General features: G+C 43.3%; 1 protein-coding gene across 2 annotated transcripts in view; it reads left to right on the top strand.

Annotated features, from left to right (window-relative positions):
- LOC121547175 (ATP-citrate synthase) overlaps nucleotides 1-22,173 on the top strand; it is a 102,240-nt gene that overhangs the window by 16,925 nt on the left and 63,142 nt on the right. For both annotated transcript variants that reach the window (XM_041858308.2, XM_041858307.2), the window contains exons 7-11: nucleotides 3,353-3,483; nucleotides 9,960-10,078; nucleotides 12,409-12,545; nucleotides 13,107-13,168; nucleotides 15,033-15,150. In XM_041858308.2, coding sequence (XP_041714242.1) covers nucleotides 3,353-3,483; nucleotides 9,960-10,078; nucleotides 12,409-12,545; nucleotides 13,107-13,168; nucleotides 15,033-15,150 — 567 coding nt within the window. The remainder of the gene's footprint in view (nucleotides 1-3,352; nucleotides 3,484-9,959; nucleotides 10,079-12,408; nucleotides 12,546-13,106; nucleotides 13,169-15,032; nucleotides 15,151-22,173) is intronic.

Here is a 22,173-nt window from a genome sequence, read left to right as displayed (position 1 = left end):
ATTTTCTATTGGGTTCAGGTCTGGAGACTGGCTAGGCCACTCCAGGACCTTGAGATGCTTCTTACGGAGCCACTCCTTAGTTGCCCTGGCTGTGTGTTTCGGGTCGTTGTCATGCTGGAAGACCCAGCCACGACCCATCTTCAATGCTCTTACTGAGGGAAGGAGGTTGTTGGCCGAGACCTCGCGATACATGGCCCCATCCATCCTCCCCTCAATACGGTGCAGTCGTCCTGTCCCCTTTGCAGAAAAGCATCCCCAAAGAATGATGTTTCCACCTCCATGCTTCACGGTTGGGATGGTGTTCTTGGGGTTGTACTCATCCTTCTTCTTCCTCCAAACACGGCGAGTGGAGTTTAGACCAAAAAAGCTATATTTTTGTCTCATCAGACCACATGACCTTCTCCCATTCCTCCTCTGGATCATCCAGATGGTCATTGGCAAACTTCAGACGGGCCTGGACATGCGCTGGCTTGAGCAGGGGGACCTTGCGTGCGCTGCAGGATTTTAATCCATGACGGCGTAATGGTTTTCTTTGAGACTGTGGTCCCAGCTCTCTTCAGGTCATTGACCAGGTCCTGCCGTGTAGTTACATTTACATTTACATTTTAGTCATTTAGCAGACGCTCTTATCCAGAGCGACTTACAGGAGCAATTAGGGTTAAGTGCCTTGCTTAAGGGCACATCGACAGATTTTTCACCTAGTCGGCTCGGGGATTAGAACCAGCGACCTTTCGGTTACTGGCACAACGCTCTTACCCACTAAGCTACCTGGGCTGATCCCTCACCTTCCTCATGATCATTGATGCCCCACGAGGTGAGATCTTGCATGGAGCCCCAGACCGAGGGTGATTGACCGTCATCTTGAACTTCTTCCATTTTCTAATAATTGCACCAACAGTTGTTGCCTTCTCACCAAGCTGCTTGCCTATTGTCCTGTAGCCCATCCCAACCTTGTGCAGGTCTACAATTTTATCCCTGATGTCCTTACACAGCTCTCTGGTCTTGGCCATTGTGGAGAGGTTGGAGTCTGTTTGATTGAGTGTGTGGACAGGTGTCTTTTATACAGGTAACGAGTTCAAACGGGTGCAGTTAATACAGGTAATGAGTGGAGAACAGGAGGGCTTCTTAAAGAAAAACTAACAGGTCTGTGAGAGCCTGGAATTCTAACTGGTTAGTAGGTGATCAAATACTTATGTCATGCAATAAAATGCAAATTAATTACTTAAAAATCATACAACGTGATGTTCTGGATTTTTGTTTTAGATTCCGTCTCTCACAGTTGAAGTGTACCTATGATAAAAAGTACAGACCTCTACATGCTTTGTAAGTAGGAAACACTGCCGATTTTGCAGGTTATCAAATACTTGTTCTCCCCACTGTAAGTATTTACACCCCTGAGTCAATACTTTGTAGAAGCACTTTTGGTAGCTATTACAGCTGTGAATATTTCTGGTTAAGTCTCTTAAGAGCTTTCCACACCTGGATTGTGCAACATTTCAAAATTCTTCAAGCTCTGGCAAATTGGTTGTTAATCATTGCTAGACAACCATTTTCAGGTCTTGCAAAATATTTAAGTCAACTGTAACTCGGCCATTCAGGAACATTTACGATCTTCTCCAGTGTATACTCGGCCTTGTTTTAGGTTATTGTCCTGCTGAAATGTGAATTCATATCCCACTGTCTGGTGGAAAGCAGACTGATCCAGGTTCCTCTAGGATCTTGCCTGTGCTTAGCTCCATTCCGTTAATTTTTTTATTCAGAAAAACTCCCCAGTCCTTAACGATCACAAGTATACCCATAACATGATGCAGCCACCACTATCCTTGAAAATATGGTGAGTGGTACTCTGTAATGTGTTGTATTTCTGGGGCAAATGCAATAACACTTTGTATTCAGGACAGAGTTAATTGCTTTGCCACATTTTTTGCAGTATTACTTTAGTGCCTTGTTGCAAACAGGATGCATGTTTTGGAATATTTTTATTCTGTACAGGCTTTCTTCTTTTCACTCTGTCAATTATGTTATGATTACCTACAATGTTGTTGATCCATCCTCAGTTTTCTCCTATCTCAGCCATTAAACTCTGTAACTGTTTTAAAGTCACCATTGGCCTCATGGGGAAATCGCTGAGCGGTTTCCTTCCTTTCCGGCAACTGAGTTAGGAAGGACGCATGTATCTTTGTAGTGACTGGGTGTGTTAATACACCATCCAAAGTGTAATTACTTCAACATGCTCAAAGGGATATTCAATATCTTCTTTGTTTTTAGTTTTTTTTTACAGATAATTGTATGGGTAGTGAACAGAGATGAGGTAGTCATTCAAAAATCATGTTAAACACTATTGTCCATGCAACTTCTTAAGTGACTTGTTAAACACATTTTTACTCCTGAACTTAGATTTACATTTACATTTTACATTTTAGTCATTTAGCAGACGCTCTTATCCAGAGCGACTTACAGGAGCAATTAGGGTTAAGTGCCTTGCTTAAGGGCACATCGACAGATTTTTCACCTAGTCTGCTCGGGGATTAGAACCAGCGACCTTTCGGTTACTGGCACAACGCTCTTACCCACTAAGCTACCTGCCGCCCCAGACCAAAGCAATTGGAACTTAAACTGTTACAGTGAATGCATGGAAGGATGTGGGTTTGAGAGTGAAAAGAAACACAGATTTGTTAAAAACAAATTATGAAAATAAAGAGTAAAGCGGAGTGGTTTGTAATATGGCAGATCATATGAAGAGGGTGGACTTGAAGGGAAAGGTTGAGAGAAGGGGGAAGTCCTTGAGCTGTCTGTGTGGGCTAGATCACCGGTCCGGTTTGCCATAACAAAGGGGTTGAATACTTATTGACTCAAGACATTTTAGCTTTTCATTTGTAATTCATTTGTAAACATTTTGAAAAACATAATTCTACTTTGACATTATGGGGTATTGTGTGTAGGGCATTGACAGAAAATCTCAATTTAATCCATTTTAAATTCAGTCTTAACACAACAAAATGTGGGAAACGTCAAAGGGTGTGAATACTTTCTGAAGGCACTGTATTTAGGAAAAATAATGGAGCTTTGGTGCAGGTACAGCAAACTAGCACAAAAATATTGTCGATACAATATATCGTCAAATAATATCCCCATATGTAACTCGTTTATTTTTATTTTTTATCACTGTGGTATAAAGTATATGAAATGCAAATGCCATCTGGACCTGCTTGAATTATGTGAAAATGCACTAAAAAGCCAGGCTTTTACAACAATGGCTCAGCAGTACCACTCACTTTTAATTTCTCAATGCAAATCAGCTGTTGTCTTCAACTCTCCATTTATGTATTATGGCATTTATTTTTCTCTCCAGTGGTCACCCAAGATGGCGTGTTCATCCTCGACATGGCAGCCAAAATTGATGCCACGGCCGAATACATCTGCAAGGCCAAGTGGGGTGACGTGGAGTTCCCCCCACCCTTTGGGAGAGAAGCCTACCCCGAGGTGAGTTGGAATGAGAGGGACTAGATATGTACAGTGAGGGGAAAAAAGTATTTGATCCCCTGCTGATTTTGTACGTTTGCCCACTGACAAAGAAATGATCAGTCTATAATTTTAATGGTAGGTTTATTTGAACAGTGAGACAGAAAAACAACAAAAAAATCCAGAAAGACGCATGTCAAAAATGTTATAAATTGATTTGCATTATAATGAGGGAAATAAGTATTTGACCCCCTCTCAATCAGACAGCTTTCTGTCTCCCAGGTGTCTTTTTATACAGATAACGAGCTGAGATTAGGAGCACACTCTTAAAGGGAGTGCTCCTAATCTCAGTTTGTTACCTGTATAAAAGACACCTGTCCACAGAAGCAATCAATCAATCAGATTCCAAACTCTCCACCATGGCCAAGACCAAAGAGCTCTCCAAGGATGTCAGGGACAAGATTGTAGACCCACACAAGGCTGGAATGGGCTACAAGACCATCGCCAAGCAGCTTGGTGAGAAGGTGACAACAGTTGGTGCGATTATTCGCAAATGGAAGAAACACAAAAGAACTGTCAATCTCCCTCAGCCTGGGGCTCCATGCAAGATCTCACCTCGTGGAGTTGCAATGATCATGAGAACGGTGAGGAATCAGCCCAGAACTACACGGGAGGATCTTGTCAATGATCTCAAGGCAGCTCGGACCATAGTCACCAAGAAAACAATTGGTAACACACTACGCCGTGACGGACTGAAATCCTGCAGCGCCCGCAAGGTCCCCCTGCTCAAGAAAGCACATATACAGGCCCGTCTGAAGTTTGCCAATGAACATCTGAATGATTCAGAGGAGAACTGGGTGAAAGTGTTGTGGTCAGATGAGACCAAAATGGAGCTCTTTGGCATCAACTCAACTCGCCGTGTTTGGAGGAGGAGGAATGCTGCCTATGACCCCAAGAACACCATCCCCACCATCAAACATGGAGGTGGAAACATTGTGCTTTGGGGGTGTTTTTCTGCTAAGGGGACAGGACAACTTCACCGCATCAAATGGACGATGGACGGGGCCTTGTACCGTCAAATCTTGGGTGAGAACCTCCTTCCCTCAGCCAGGGCATTGAAAATGGGTCGTGGATGGGTATTCCAGCATGACAATGACCCAAAACACACGGCCAAGGCAACAAAGGAGTGGCTCATGAAGAAGCACATTAAGGTCCTGGAGTGGCCTAGCCAGTCTCCAGACCTTAATCCCATAGAAAATCTGTGGAGGGAGCTGAAGGTTCGAGTTGCCAAACGTCAGCCTCAACCTTAATGACTTGGAGAAGATCTGCAAAGAGGAGTGGGACAAAATCCCTCCTGAGATGTGTGCAAACCTGGTGGCCAACTGCAAGAAACGTCTGACCTCTGTGATTGCCAACAAGGGTTTTGCCACCAAGTACTAAGTCATGTTTTGCAGAGGGGTCAAATACTTATTTCCCTCATTAAAATGCAAATCAATTTCTAACATTTTTGACATGCGTTTTTTCCACGGCTGGCTGGCTGGCATGCATGCCAGCCAGCCAGCCAGCCAGCCAGCCGTGGGAAAAATTAAGACACCACTGCAAAAATTATCAGTTTTTCTACTTTTACTATTTATAGGTATGTGTTTGGTATAAACTACTGACAACATTTATCCCAAATTCAAAATAAAAATATTGTCATTTAGAGCACTTATTTGCAGAAAATGACAACTGGTCAAAATAACAAAAAAGATGCAGTGTTGTCAGACATCGAATAATGCAAAGAAAATAAGTTCATTTTTAAACAACACAATAGTAATGTTTTAACTGAGGAAGAGTTCAGAAGTCAATATTTGGTGGAATAACCCAGATTTTCAATCACAGCTTTCATGCGTCTTGGCATGCTCTCCACCAGTCTTTCACATTGATGTTGGGTGACTTTATGCCACTCCTGGCGCAAAAATTCAAGCAGCTCGGCTTTGTTTGATGGCTTGTGACCATCCATCTTCCTCTTGATCACATTCCAGAAGTTTTCAATGGGGTTCAGGTCTGGAGATTGGGCTGGCCATGACAGGGTTTTGATCTGGTGGTCATCCATCCACACGTTGATTGACCTGGTTGTGTGGCATGGCGCATTGTCCTGCTGGAAAAACCAATCCTCAGAGTTGGGGAACAATGTCAGAGCAAAAGGAAGCAAGTTTTCTTACAGGACAACCTTGTACGTGGCTTGATTCATGCGTCCTTCACAAAGACAAATCTGCCCGATTCCAGCCTTGCTGAAGCACCCCCAGATCATCACCGATCCTCCACCAAATTTCACAGTGGGTGCGAGACACTGTGGCTTGTAGGCCTCTCCAGGTCTCCGTCTAACCATTAGATGAACAGGTGTTGGGAAAAGCTGAAAATTGGACTCATCAGAGAAGATGACCTTACTCCAGTCCTCTACGGCCCAATCCTTATGGTCTTTTGCAAACCTCAGCCTGGCTCTTCTTTGCTTCTCATTGATTAAGGGCTTTCTTCTAGCTTTGCACAACTTCAGACCTGCCCCTAGGAGCCTGTTTCGAACCGTCCTCGCCGTGCACTTCACCCCAGCTGCCGTTTTCCATTCTTTTTGTAGGTCACTTGATGTCATCCTACGGTTGTTGAGTGACATTCGAATTAGTTGGCGGTCATCCCAGGCAGTAGAGAGTCGTTTTCGCCATCTGCCGGTCTGTAGCTTTGTTGTCCCCAATGTCTGCTGCTTGACCTTGTTCTTATGAACCACCGTCTTTGACATTTTAAGGATGGAAGCAAGCTGACGCTCACTGTATCTCTCTGCCAGTAAAGCCAGAATTGAACCTTTCTTTTCCTCACTCAACTTTCCCTTTCAACTCTTTTGGCATGGTCAATAGTTATTTTTTGATTATTACTTTTGAGGTACTATTAGCACTGTTTTTGCCATCCAACTGGTCCTATTGCAAGAGGATAGTGATGACCACAGCAGTGGTTTTTATACTTTTCCCCGTTAAATAAGATTTGGTTCAGGTGATCACCTAATCAGTACCTATTTCAGTAGAATGAGGTGTGCCTGTGTTGGAATTCAACAGACACTGGAATGGAATGGCTGTCATACATGTAGAGATGCTGATTTAAGAACAATTTGCAGTGGCCTCTTAATTTTTTCCAGAGCTGTATATATACACAGTTGAAGTCGGAAGTTTACATACACTTAGTTTGGAGTCATTAAAACTTGTTTTTCAACCACTCCACAAATTTCTTGTTAACAAACTATAGTTTTGGCAAGTCGGTTAAGACATCTACTTTGTGCGTGACACAAGTAATTTTTCCAACAATTGTTTACAGACAGATTATTTCACTTATAATACCCTGTATCACAATTCCAGTGGGTCAGACATTTAATGTAATGGCTTTAGAAGATTCTGATGGGCTAATTGACATCATTTGAGTCAATTGGAGGTGTACCTATGGATGTATTTCAAGGCCTACCTTCAAACTCCGTGCCTCTTTGCTTGACAACATGTGAAAATGAAAAGAAATCAGCCAAGACCTCAGAAAAAAAATTGTAGACCTCCACAGGTCTGGTTCATCCTTGGGAGCAATTTCCAAACGTCTGAAGGTACCACGTTCATCTGTGCAAACAATAGTATGCAAGTATAAACACCATGGGACCACGCAGCCGTCGTACCGCTCAGGAAGGAGACAAGTTCTGTCTCCTAGAGAAGAAGGTACTTTGGTGCGAAAAGTGCAAATCAATCCCAGAACAACAGCAAAAGACCTTGTGAAGATGCTGGAGGAAACAGGTACAAAAGTATCTATATCCACAATAAACCGAGTTCTATATCGACATAACTTGAAAGGCCGCTCAGCAAGGAAGAAGCCACTGCTCCAAAACCGCCATAAAAAAGCCAGACTACGGTTTGCAACTGCACATGGGGACAAAGATCGTACTTTTTGGAGAAATGTCCTCTGGTCTGATGAAACAAAAATAGAACTGTTTGGCCATAATGACCATCGTTATGTTTGGGGGAAAGGGGGGGGGTGGCGCTTGCAAGCCGAAGAACACCATCCCAACAGTGAAGCACAGGGGTGGCAGCAGCATGTTCAATTCACAAAATAGATGGCATCATGAGGAAGGAAAATTATGTGGATATATTGAAGCAACATCTCAAGACATCAGTCAGGAAGTTAAAGCTTGGTCGCAAATGGGTCTTCCAAATGGATAATGACCCAAAGCATACTTCCAAAGTTGTGGCAAAATGGCTTAAGGACAACAAAGTCAAGGTATTGGAGTGGCCTTCACAAAGCCCTGACCTCAATCCTATGGAAAATGTGTGGGCAGAACTGAAAAAGCGTGTGCGAGCAAGGAGGCCTACAAACCTGACTCAGTTACACCAGCTCTGTCAGGAGGAATGGGCCAAAATTCACCCAACTTATTGTGGGAAGCTTGTGGAAGGCTACCTGACACGTTTGATCCAAGTTAAACAATTTAAAGGCAATGCTACCAAATACTAATTGCTACCAAATACTAATTGAGGGTATGTAAACTTCTGACCCACTGGGAATGTGTTGAAAGAAATAAAAGCTGAAATAAATCATTCTCTCTACTATTATTCTGACATTTCACATTCTTAAAATAAAGTGGTGATCCTAACTGACCTAAAACAGGGAATTTTTACTAGGATTAAATGTCAGGAATTGTGAAAAACTGATTTTAAATGTATTTGGCTAAGGTGTATGTAAACCTCCCGACTTCAACTGTGTATATATACAGTGCCTTGCAAAAGTATTCATCCCCTTGGCGTTTTTCCTATTTTGTTGCATTACAACCTGTAATTTTTTATGAATTTTTATTTGGATTTCATGTAATGGACATGCACAAAATAGTCCAAATTGGTGAGGTGAAATGAAAAATATAACTTGTTTCAAATGATTCTAAAAAATAAATAACGGAAAAGGGGTGCGTGTATGTGTATTCACCCCCTTTGCTATGATGCCCCTAAATAAGATCTGGTGCAACCAATTACCTTCAGAAGTCACATAATTAGGTAAATAAAGTCCACCTGTGTGCAATCTAAGTGTCATATGATCTCAGTATATATACACCTGTTCTGAAAGGCCCCAGAGTCAGCAACACCACAACGCAAGGGGCACCACCAAGCAAGCGGCACCATGAAGACCAAGGAGCTCTCCAAACAGGTCAGGGTTGGGTTATAAAAAAATATCTGAAACTTTGAACATCTCACGGAGCAACATTAAATCCATTATTAAAACATGGAAAGAATATTGGCACTACAACAAACCTGCCAAGAGAGGGCCGCCCACCAAAACTCACGGACCAGGCAAGAAGGGCATTAATCAGAGAGGCAACAACGCTATGTCTGGCGCAAACCCAACACCTCTCCTCACCCGGGGAACACCATCCCCACAGTGAACCATGGTGGTGGCAGCATCATGCTGTGGGGATGTTTTTCATCGGCAGGGACTGGGAAACTGGTCAGAATTGGAAGGAATGATGGATGCCGCTAAATACAGGGAAAGTCTTGAGGGAAACCTGTTTCAGTCTTCCAGAGATTTGAGACTGGGACGGAGGTTCACCTTCCAGCAGGACAATGACCCTAAGCATACTGCTGAAGCAACACTCGAGTGGTTTAAGGGGAAACATTTAAATGTCTTGGAATGACCTAGTCAAAGCCCAGACCTCAATCCAATTGATAATCTGTGGTATGACTTAAGATTGCTGTACACCAGCGGAACCCATCCAACTTGAAGGAGCTGGAGCAGTTTTGCTGTGAAGAATGGGCAAAAATCCTAGTGGCTAGATATGCCAAGCTTATAGAGACATACCCCAAGAGGCTTGCGTCTGTAATTACTGCTGCCTTTGGGGGGGTGAATAGTTATCCACGTTCAAGTTTTCAGTTTTTTTTATTTATTTCTTGTTTGTTTCACAATAAAACTTATTTTGCATCTTCAAAGTGGTAGGCATGTTGTGTAAAATCAAATGATACAAACACCCCAAAAAATCAATTTTAATTCCAGGTTGTAAGGCAACAAAATAGGGAAAATGCCAAGGGGGGTGAATACTTTCGCAAGCCACTGTATATAGTGTTTGAATCAAGCGTCTGAGTAGGAGTGACGATTTTAGGATCCAGTTTTGCCTTTTGGATCACAATGAATAAGATTACATGTACAGGGAGGACCTGATCCTAGATCTGCACCCCTACTATGAAAAGCTTGATATTGTACATATGGCCCCAGAAATGACTGACCGTTCTCTCAGCTGATGGTTTTGCTTGTTTCTCCAGGCCGATGGCTAGGGCTGTCAGCATTTCCTTGAAATGCATGTTATCAATTTTTTTCTTTTCATGGGAACTTGAAATCCATGGAACTAACAACTTGTATAGATTTTGGTGGGGTAAATAACCTGTGACTAAGATTTCTCTGCTGCCCTCGGATACACAGGGTATATGCCCTAGTGACACATCCTTGTCTACCTATTCTAGGAGGCCTACATCGCGGATTTGGATGCCAAGAGCGGGGCCAGTCTAAAGCTCACCATCCTGAACCCCCTGGGAAGGATCTGGACCATGGTGGCAGGTGGAGGAGCCTCCGTAGTCTACAGGTAGGCTTGCAAAATTACGGAAACGTTCCCAAAGTTCCTAGCCTAGTTCCAGATCTGTTTGTGCTCCTGCCAACCCCATGGTTGTAATTTAGGTGGTGGGCCGTAGCAAGCCATCTGCTTTAGTTTTCGAGGAGATCGATCTCTGTCGAGGGACGTGCTGGTTTTTACGTTGTGTAAATTTATTCTGAACACATTTCCATTTGTTGGCCATGTCAATTTGTGCACATTTTTCAAAATACTTCTATGTTCGCTAGCTGGACAGGCAAACACCGCCGAGTACTAAACTTTAAACCAATCAAAACTTGTGTACTATCCATGGTACTATCTCTGCTGATCACGTCTGCCAATCACGTTATCCGTATGTAAGGTAGTAGACAGCTAGTGACATCTCAAGAGAGATCTCCGTCTGACCAGCTGCTATTAGGTTAAGTAGTTTTAATTTATTTGTAATCTAACTATTTCGTTATAGAAACATGATACCAGCAACGCAAGCTGTAAAATGACACCCAACTTAGAACACAGCAACCTTAGTAATGTAGCTAGCTGGCAAGTTACAACAAGTAGATATGTTGCTAGGTAGCAGGAGCAAATATCACTAGGTAGCATCTCATTCCGGGACAAGGAGTGTTTTAGCTATCAGTTTATTCCAAGTAATAATTTAAGACAAAAATGTGTAGGACAAGTAGTATAAATCTAATCAAGGCAGGACCCACTAACTTCATTCATACTGACAAATAAGAAATGCCACATTATCCCTGTCAATAGTTGGAGTAGGATGATGGCAGAGCACCCTGCCTCAGACTGTCAGGATGTTCATTTTCTAGCTCACAAACTACATTCCTTTGCTGTGATTTATTTGATTCATTCTGGTCTCTCACTTTTGTCTCACATGATCTATTCAGCTCTCCTGTGTCCTGCTCCCAGAGATCAACCAAGTATTGGCTGATTCACTCACCTGTGAGGAGAACCATCCTACTGCAGTTTGAATTAGCCCTGCTGTCACTATTTAGACATTGGGACCACATATGCATTTGCCTGTTGGCTTTTCTTTTTGGGGTTTGTCTTAAACAGTCTAGTGCATTTTAGGGTTGAAGAACACCAACTACAGATACACGGGCTTGTCTGAGCATCATTATTCATTATCTCTCACTTTTGTCGCCCATGATCTATTCACTAAGTCCTGCAGTTTGAGCTAGGCCTGCCGTCACTATTTAGACATTGAGACCACATATGCATTTGGCTGTTGTCTTTTCTAGTGCATTTTAGTGTTGAAGAACAACAACTACAAATACACATGCTTGTTTGAGCACCTCGAAGACTAAATTCAATGTAGTATCAGTTTAACAGGTGACAGGCAGATTATTTTACATTCTTAACATGCAGTTGGAGGATTCCCAGAATTGTATTGTCCCCGTCAGGAGCCCAGTCTTTTGCCATAGATGGTAGAGTTCTCGTCTCTGGACCACACAAGCTTTAGATTGCATTCTGCTAAGGCACTTGTCACTACATCGGTCCGCTACATTGGTGATCAGGGTGGGATCCTTTCGATACGCCTATAGGGCCTGAGCACACAAATGCTCCTAGAGAGAAGGGAGAATACTGAAGCATGTGTTGATGACAGTTCTACAGTCTCCATCAGAGGCCCAGGCTTTTGGCATTGATGTTAATGCTCTCATTTCTGGACTGCACCATTGTAAGATTGTGCCCTCCACGGCACTTGATATACATTGATTGGTAGGTTACACTATACAGTGCATTAGGAAAGTATTCGGTCCCATTCCATTTTTCCACATTTTGTGACGTTACAGCCTTAAGGGATTTTTTTTTTATGTTCTCAATCTACACACAATACCCCATAATGACAAAACGAAAACAGGCTTTTTAACATTTTTGCAAATGTATAAATAAAATAAAAACAGATACCTTATTTACATAAGTATTCAGACCTTTGCTATGAGACTCAAAATTGAGCTCCGGTGCATCCTGTTTCCATTGATCATCCTTGATGTTTCTACAACTTGATTGGAGTCCACCTGTGGTAAATTCTATTGATTGGACATGATTTGGAAAGGCACTCACCTGTCTATATAAGGTCCCACAGTTGACAGGGAGGTGACCAAGAACCCGATGGTCAATCTGACAGAGCTCCAGAGTTGCTCTGTGGAGATGGGAGAACCTTTCAAAAGGACAACCATCTCTGCAGCACTCCACCAATCAGGCCTTTATGGCACTACTCTATGGGCCCTGGTCAAAAGTAGTGCACTATAAAGGCAATAGGGAGCCATTTGGGAAGAAACCACTTGTCCTTGACTCTGACCCCTTGAACGTAGTGACACCATCTGTGACCTGGGTGGAGTGGATGAGCTGGCCAACTACGGGGAGTATTCGGGAGCGCCCAGCGAGCAACAGACCTACGACTACGCCAAGACCATCCTCTCACTCATGACCAGAGAGAAGCACCACGAAGGTTGGCACTTGCTCAGCTTCCCCTACCCCAATCATAACCTTAACCATTTGTGGGAACGTGCAGAACTGACCCAAGATCAACGTCTAGTGGCAACTTCACCCTACACCTGGGCGCTCGCCAGGGTTGCCCACATGCACCTCTTATAGTTTTGAAATCAACATTGGCATATTCAGCTCATATTACATTTGGACTATATCACAAAAAACAATGCATATAGAAGCAAAAAGTCCCACAGACTGTATTGCTCCTGTACCACCTCTATTCCAACATTTTGATCCGAGTTGGGATCTTCTTAATTCATTTATTGATCTTCATCAATAAATGTGGAGCAATATAATGTGTTGACCTTTTTTTAGTTTTTTTACTAGTTACACTTAAATTACTTTTGGACACAGACAAATTCCATTTATTTGGACTATTTAACTCACAGTGCACCACTCAGTTCTATCACATGCTCAGTTCTTAGTGTGTTACCGCATTGTCAAACTAGATAATGTTCGTTGTTACGTGAAGTCTCGGCATTAATACTAACAACATAGTTCTCTCTCTTTGCCTCGCCAGGGAAAGTGCTGATCATCGGAGGAAGCATCGCTAACTTCACAAACGTGGCGGCCACGTTCAAAGTAAGGCGCCCAATAACGGTCTTCGCCTAGTGCTGTGTCATTGATGGGGCCAGACAGAATCTACGAGTGCAGAATGTGTATGAGCCCCTTGAAGTAATTTGTAATTGAAAATATATTAATTGGCCATGTCCGAAATACCTGTACTTGCGTTCTAAATAGTAGGCTGATCGGGAATTTGAAAATATAAACTTTTATAGTATGTAACATTTCTAACATTTGAGTATGCTTTAAATGACACGATGTCATACTCTATATTTAAACTAAAGTATGTGGACACCCCTTAAAATTAGTAGATTAGGCTATTTCAGCCACACTCGTTGCTGGCAGGTGTATAAAATCGAGCACACAGCCATGCAATCTCCATAGACAAACATTGGCAGTAGTATGGCCTTACTGAAGAGCTAAGTGGCTTTCAACATGGCGCCATTATGGGATGCCACCTTTCCAACAAGTCAGGTTGTCAGATTTCTGCCCTGCTAGAGCTGCCCCGGTCAACTGTAAGTGCTGTTATTGTGAAGTGGAAAAGTCTAGGTGCAAAAACTGCTCAGCCACGAAGCGGTAGGCCACACAAGCTCACAGAACGGGACCGGCGAGTGCTGAAGCGCATAGCGAATACATATTGCCTGTCCTCGGTTGCAAAACTCACTACCGAGTTCCAAACTGCCTCTGGAAGCAATGTCAGCACAATAACTATTCGTCGGGAGCTTCATGAAATGGGTTTCCATGGCTGAGCAGCTGCACACAAGCCTAAAATGACCATGCGCAACGCCAAGCGTCGGCTGGATAAGTGTAAAGCTCGCCGCCATTCGACCCTTAGTTCCAGTGAAGGTTGATCTTAACGCTACAGCATACAATGACATTCTAGACTATTCTGTGCTTCCAACTTTGTTGCAACAGTTTGGGGAAGGTCCTTTCCCGTTTCAGCATGACAATGCCCCCGTGCACAAAGCGAGGTCAATACAGAAATGTTTTTTTGAGATAGGTGTGGAAGAAATGTACTGGCCTACACAGAGCCCTGACCTCAACCCCATCAAACACCTTTGGGATGAATTAGAATGCCGACTGCGAGCCAGGCCTAATCGCCCAACGTCAGTGCCTGACCTCACTAATGCTCTTGTGGCTGAATGGAAGCAAGTCCCCGCAGCAATGTTCCAACATCTAGTGGAAAGTCTTCCCAGAAGAGTGGAGGCTGTTATAGCAGCAAAGGGGGGACCAAATCCATATTAATGCCCAGAATCTTGGAATGAGCAGGTGTCCACGTACTTTTGGTCATGTAGTCTACTCAGACTTTTCATCTAGTATTTGCTGCACACTATTGAGGAAGAGATGCATATTTTCAGACCCATGTGTGTTTGACAACATCTGATAATCAGATAAGAGGATGGGCTATAGCAAAATGGACAAAGGGCGGGAAACAACGCAATTGAGCATTTAGATGACGATTTCTCAGTATGGGTGAGCCTAGTATGTTTATTTGTTGCTGAATGCATGCTTTTATACTAAACAGTACTTTCTAAATGGTATATAGTAGGATTAGTATACAGTATGTTTTAATAAGTAGTAGGCAAAACCGATTTCGGACACAGAGGTTCTCTATTTGGATCCACATGAGCTGATGCCTAGTCTTCCTGGCAAAATTCTAACATTTTAGAATCTGTTCAATCAAACCAAATAATGCCAGTAAACAATCTAAAACATGTTACAGTTTCATATATACAAAATTCTATAAGAGCAGATTTTGAAAAACCACCCTGCAGATTTCGTCCATCCCTAGCCATTGTGCCTGCCTTAATCCCATGCTTTGAACAAGGCATGTGTATCCATATATTTTACCATGTTGTGCTCTCCCCTTGTCCACCACTAGGGTATCGTCAGGGCTATCAAAGACTACCAGGGACCCCTGAAGGAGAACGAGGTCACCATCTTTGTGCGTCGCGGCGGCCCCAACTACCAGGAGGGCCTGAGAGTGATGGGAGAAGTGGGTGAGTCCAGGCTGCACATTCACTCCAACAAGTTGGCTACATTCCGTTTCTCTGCCCTACTCCCGAAGTGTGCACTTGTACACTCCCCCTCATGGATTTAGAAGGAATGGACTGGTGTGATGAATATGGTGGTAACTCCCTCCAGCCATGCTTGCATCAAAACAATGCATGAGGTGGAGTAAACAAATGCACACTTGTGGAGAAGGATAGAGAATTGAAACGTAGCAATTGTCCCCCTCCTCCCTTCTGCCAACGTTTACTCCCATTCTCTGATCCGAGACGACTGTCCAGGACTGCATCCTGAATGGCTCCTTATTCCTTAAGTAGTGCTCTACTTTTGACCAGTGCTCTACTTTTGACCAGGGCACATAGGGTGCTATTTGGGACAGACCTTAGTTGAAGCGTTGATGCCGCTTAGTTTCTGCCACATTGCTTTCACCTATCGCGTCCTATCAGATGTGATAAGGGGATTGAGGAATTAAGGGAGTAATAAAGTAATGCAGAAGTCTAGCCAGATAACCCTGCTACTGGTCATAAAGTATTCACACCCCTTGACTTTTTATTGTGTTAGTCAATTTAGATTTTTGGTCACTGGCCTACACACTACCCCATAATGTCAAAGTGGAATTATGTTTTTAGACATTTTTACAAATTAATAAGCTACTTGGACTCTGTGTGTGCAATAATAGTGTTTAACATGATTTTTGAATGACTACCTCATCTCTGTACACCACACAGAATGATCTGTAAGGTCCAGGGAATTTCAAACACAGATTCAACCGCAAAGACCAGGGAGGTTTTCCAATGCCTCGCAAAGAAGGGCACTTATTGGTAGATGGGTAAAAAAAAAAAAAAAAAAGCAGACATTGAATATCCCTTTGAGCATGGTGAAGTTATTAATTACACTTTGGATGGTGTGTCAATACACCCAGTCGTTACAAAGATACAGGTGTCCTTCCAAATTCCGTTGCCGGAGAGGAAGGAAACCGCTCAGGGATTTCAAGATCAGGCCAATGGTGACTTTAAAATAGTTTTAATGGCTGTGATAGGAGAAAACTGAGGATGGATTAACAACATTGTAGTTACTCCACAATTCTAACCTAATTGACAGAGTGAAAAGAAGGAAGCCTGTACAGAATAAAAGTAATTACTAAGGTAAAAAAAAAAAAAAAGCAAAGCAATTAACTTTTTGTCCTGAATACAATGTGTTATGTTTGGGGCAAATCCAATACGACACATTATTGAGTACCACTCTCCGTATTTTCAAACATAGTGGTGGCTGCGTCATGTTATGGTTATGCTTGTAATCTTTAAGAACTGGTGAGTTTTTCAGGATAAAAAATAAACTGAATGGATCTAAGCACAGGCAAAATCCTAGAGGAAAACCTGGTTGTCTGCTTTCAGCCAGACAATGGGAGATTAATTCACCTTTTCAGCAGGACAATAACCTAAACATAATGCCAAATCTACACTGGAGTTGCTTACCAAGAAGACGGTGAATGTTCCTGATTGGCCGAGTTACAGTTTTGACTTAAATCTACTTGAAAATCTATAGCAAGACCTGAAAAATGGTGTTCTAGCAGTGATCAACAACCAATTTGACAGAGCTTGAAGAATTTTTTTAATAATAATGGACAAATGTTGCACAATCCTGGTGTGGAAAGCTCTTAGAGACTTACCCAGAAAGACTCATAGCTGTAATCGGTGTCGAAGATGCTTCTACAAAGTATTCACTCGGGTGTGAATACTTATGTAAATGAGATATTTCCAGTTGTGTAAAGTACTTAAGTAAAAATAGTTTAAGTACTACTTAAGTCGTTTTTGTCTGTACTTTACTGTTTATATTTGTGACAACTTTTGCTTTTTCTCCACTACATTCCTAAAGAAAATATTTACTTTTTACTCCCATACATTTTCCCTGACACCCAAAAGTACTCATTACATTTAGAATGCTCAGGCAGGACATCAATATGGTCAAATTCCTGCACGTATCAAAATGATGTGTTGTCATCCCTACTGCCTCTGATCTGGCGGACTCACTAAATACAAATACTGCATCTGAGTGTTGGAGTGTGCCTCCGTCTGTCCGCAAAAAAAGACGAACATACTGCACACTGTCCAGAAAATCAAAATTGGTTCTGTGAAAGTTTCCAGAACATTCGTTAGGTCGCGGGAAATGTTCTCATAACACAAAAACTGTCCAGTCGTGCCTTTTTGATTATAGTGTTAGTATAAAACGGGGACGGGCACTTCCAGTCCTCAGGGGCCAGAGTATATTGTCAGACTTTTTCCCCATCCCAAGCAAACACAGCTGATTTAAACTAATTGCATTCTAAACTTTAAATTCTTGTTAATCTAACTGCACTGTCCAATTTACAGTGAAAAAAGACCATGATATTGTTTGAGGAGAGTGAACAACAACAACAAAACGTATCACGGCAACTGGTTTGATACATTCACCTCTGAAGGTAAATAATGTACTTGCGTTCAGTAATCTTGCTCTGATTTGTCATCCTAAGGGTCCCAGAGATAAAATGTAGCATAGTTTTATTTGATAAAATCCATTTTTATATTCAAATGTAGGAACTGGGATCTAAAGTTTGAATCCCTGCTGTCTCTGGCTCCACACCCACCCCACCGGCCATCTAGATGTGTGAAAGTTAGTGTATAAGCTATTGATCCATCATGTATGACATTCCTGGGAGTGTGTGAACTTACATTTTGTATTACCATATCATTTGTGTATGTTTTCTATAGTTATGTACTTGAAAATGTGTCAATTGACCAATTCAGCACATTTGGGCAGGCTTGATACAAAATAGTCCAGTATTGCAATGCTTCACTGGATAAATCTGAAACTTTGCACATACACTGCTACCATCTAGTTGCCAAAATCTAGATTCCGCCTAAACTGCAATAATACACTGCTCAAAAAAATTAAGGGAACACTAAAATAACACATCCTAGATCTGAATGAATGAAATAATCTTATTAAATACTTTTTTCTTTACATAGTTGAATGTGCTGACAACAAAATCACACAAAAATTATCAATGGAAATCAAATTTATCAACCCATGGAGGTCTGGATTTGGAGTCACCCTCAAAATTAAAGTGGAAAACCACACTACAGGCTGATCCAACTTTGATATAATGTCCTTAAAACAAGTCAAAATGAGGCTCAGTAGTGTGTGTGGCCTCCACGTGCCTGTATGACCTCCCTACAACACCTGGGCATGCTCCCGATGAGGTGGTGACATGATGTCCCAGATGTGCTCAATTGGATTCAGGTCTGGGGAACGGGCGGGCCAGTCCATAGCATCAATGCCTTCCTCTTGCAGGAACTGCTGACACACTCCAGCCACATGAGGTCTAGCATTGTCTTGCATTAGGAGGAACCCAGGGCCAACCGTACCAGCATATGGTCTCACAAGGGGTCTGAGGATCTCATCTCGGTACCTAATGGCAGTCAGGCTACCTCTGACGAGCACATGGAGGGCTGTGCGGCCCCCCAAAGAAATGCCACCCCACACCATGACTGACCCACCGCCAAACCGGTCATGCTGGAGGATGTTGCAGGCAGCAGAACGTTCTCCACGGCGTCTCCAGACTCTGTCACGTCTGTCACATGTGCTCAGTGTGAACCTGCTTTCATCTGTGAAGAGCACAGGGCGCCAGTGGCGAATTTGCCAGTCTTGGTGTTCTCTGGCAAATGCCAAAAGTCCTGCACGGTGTTGGGCTGTAAGCACCACCCCCACCTGTGGACGTCGGGCCCTCATACCACCCTCATGGAGTCTGTTTCTGACCGTTTGAGCAGACACATGCACATTTTGTGGCCTGCTGGAGGTCATTTTGCAGGGCTCTGGCAGTGCTCCTCCTTGCACAAAGGCGGAGGTAGCGGTCCTGCTGCTGGGTTGTTGCCCTCCTACGGCCTCCTCCACGTCTCCTGATGTACTGGCCTGTCTCCTGGTAGCGCCTCCATGCTCTGGACACTACGCTGACAGACACAGCAAACCTTCTTGCCACAGCTCGCATTGATGTGCCATCCTGGATGAGCTGCACTACCTGAGCCACTTGTGTGGGTTGTAGACTCCGTCTCATGCTACCACTAGAGTGAAAGCACCGCCAGCATTCAAAAGTGACCAAAACATCAGCCAGGAAGCATAGGAACTGAGAAGTGGTCTGTGGTCACCACCTGCAGAACCACTCCTTTATTGGGGGTGTCTTGCTAATTGCCTATAATTTCCACCTGTTGTCTATTCCATTTGCACAAAAGCATGTGAAATGTATTGTCAATCAGTGTTGCTTCCTAAGTGGACAGTTTGATTTCACAGAGGTGTGATTGACTTGGAGTTACATTGTGTTGTTTAAGTGTTCCCTTTATTTTTTTGAGCAGTGTATATTGTGGCCTTTCTCTTGCATTTCAAAGATGATGAAAAAATTTAATGAAAAAGCATGTTTTTTTGTTTGTATGATCTTTTACCAGATCTAATGTGTTATAGTCTCCTACATTAATTTCAAATTTCCACAAACTTCAAAGTGTTTCCTTTCAAATGATATCAAGAATATGCATCTCCTTGCTTCAGGTCCTGAGGCAGTTAGATTTGGGTATGCCATTTTAGGTGAAAATTGAAAAAAATAGGTTAATTGTTGATTTTTTTACTAGCCCATACAAACGCATTGAATAACAGATTGACTTCATACAACAACTGATAGTCCACCCCAAAAATCTAAAGTTAATTTGTTCTGAGATGTCTGTCAAAGATATAAGAAAGATCAGGAGTGATTTTATTTTTTACATGCATTTAACCCACTAAACCGTCTCCATACAGTGCCATTCGGAAAGTATTCAGACTCCTTGATATTTTCCACATTTTGTTACGTTACAGCCTTATTCTAAAATGTATTAAATACATTTTTTTTCTCATCAATCTACACACAATAATGACACAGCGAAAACAGGTTTTTACACATTTATTAGAAATAAAAAACAAATCTTATTTACATAAGCATTTAGACCCTTTGCTATGACACACAAAATTGCGCTCCGGTGCATCCTTTTTTGTCAAGATTTGATTCCACCAGTGGTAAATTCAATTGTTTGGACATGATTTAGAAAGGCACGCACCTCTCTATATAAGGTCCCACAGTTGACAGTGCATGTCAGAGCAAAAACCAAGCCATGAGGTTGAAGGAATTGTGGAGCTCCGAGACAGGATTGTGTCGAGGCACAGATCTGGAGAAGGGTACCAAAAAACATATGCAGCTTTGAAGGTCCCTGAGAACACGGTGGCCTCATCATTCTTAAATGGAAGAAGTTTGGAACCACTAAGACTCTTCCTAGAGATGTCTGCCTGGCCAAACTGCGCAATCGGGGGAGAAGGGCCTTGGTCAGGGAGGTGAACAAGAACCCAATGGACATTCTGACAGAGCTCCAGAGTTCCTCTGGAGATGGGAGAATCAATCAATTTTATTTTATATAGGCCTTCTTACATCAGCTAATATCTCGAAGTGCTGTACAGAAACCCAGCCTAAAACCCCAAACAGCTAGTAATGCAGGTGTAGAAGCACGGTGGCTAGGAAAAACTCCCTAGAAAGGCGAAAGCCTAGGAAGAAACCTAGAGAGGAACCAGGCTATGAGGGGTGGCCAGTCCTCTTCTGGCTGTGCCGGGTGGAGATTATAACAGAACCATGCCAAGATGTTCAAAAATGTTCATAAGTGACAAGCATGGTCAAATAATAATCAGGAATAAATCTCAGTTGGCTTTTCATAGCCGATCATTAAGAGTTGAAAACAGCAGGTCTGGGACAGGTAGGGGTTCCATAACCGCAGGCAGAACAGTTGAAACTGGAATAGCAGCAAGGCCAGGCGGACTGGGGACCGCAAGGAGTCACCACGGCCGGTAGTCCCGACGTATGGTCCTAGGGCTCAGGTCTCTCAGTTGGCTTTTCATAGCCGATCATTAAAGAGTTGAAAACAGCAGGTCTGGGACAGGTAGGGGTTTCGTAGCCGCAGGCAGAACAGTTGAAACTGGAATAGCAGCAAGGCCAGGCGGACTGGGGACAGCAAGGTGTCATCATGCCCGGTAGTCCTGACGTATGGTCCTAGGGCTCAGGTTCTCAGAGAGAAAGAGAGAACGAGAGAATTAGAGAGAGCATACTTAAATTCACACAGGACACTGGATAAGACAGGAGAAGTACTCCAGGTATAACCAACTAACCCCAGCCCCCGACACATAAACTACTGCAGCATAAATACTGGAGGCTGAGACAGGAGCGGTCCGGAGACACTGTGGCCCCATCCGAAGAAACCCCCGGACAGGGCCAAACAGGAAGGATATAACCCCACCCACTCCGCCAAAGCACAGCCCCCGCACCACTAGAGGGATATCCCCAACCACCAACTTACAATCCTGAGACAAGGCCGAGTATAGCCCACAGAGGTCTCCACCACAGCACAAACCAAGGGGGGCGCCAACCCAGACAGGAAGATCACGTCAGTAACTCAACCCACTCAAGTGACGCACCCCTCCCAGGGACGGCATGAAAGAGCACCAGCAAGCCAGTGACTCAGCCCCTGCAACAGGGTTAGAGGCAGAGAACCCCAGTGGAGAGGGGAACCGGCCCGGCAGAGACAGCAAGGGCTGTTCGTTGCTCCAGCCTTTCCGTTCACCTTCACACTCCTGGGCCAGACTACACTCAATCATATGACCTACTGAAGAGATAAGTCTTCAGTAAAGACTTAAAGGTTGAGACCGAGTCTGCGTCTCTCACATGGGTAGGCAGACTGTTCCATAAAAATGGAGATCTATAGGAGAAAGCCCTGCCTCCCGCTGTTTGCTTAGAAATTCTAGGGACAATTAGGAGGCCTGCGTCTTGTGACCGTAGCGTACGTATTGGTATGTACGGCAGGACCAACTCGGAAAGATAGGTAGGAGCAAGCCCATGTAACGCTTTATAGGTTAACAGTAAAACCTTGAAATCAGCCCTTGCCTTAACAGGAAGCCAGTGTAGGGAAGCTAGC

Source organism: Coregonus clupeaformis, chromosome 31, assembly GCF_020615455.1.
Source record: "Coregonus clupeaformis isolate EN_2021a chromosome 31, ASM2061545v1, whole genome shotgun sequence".
Classification (NCBI taxonomy): Eukaryota; Metazoa; Chordata; class Actinopteri; order Salmoniformes; family Salmonidae; genus Coregonus; species Coregonus clupeaformis.
The sequence above is the reverse complement of the archived record's forward strand: the minus strand, read 5'-3'. Positions and strand labels throughout refer to the sequence as shown.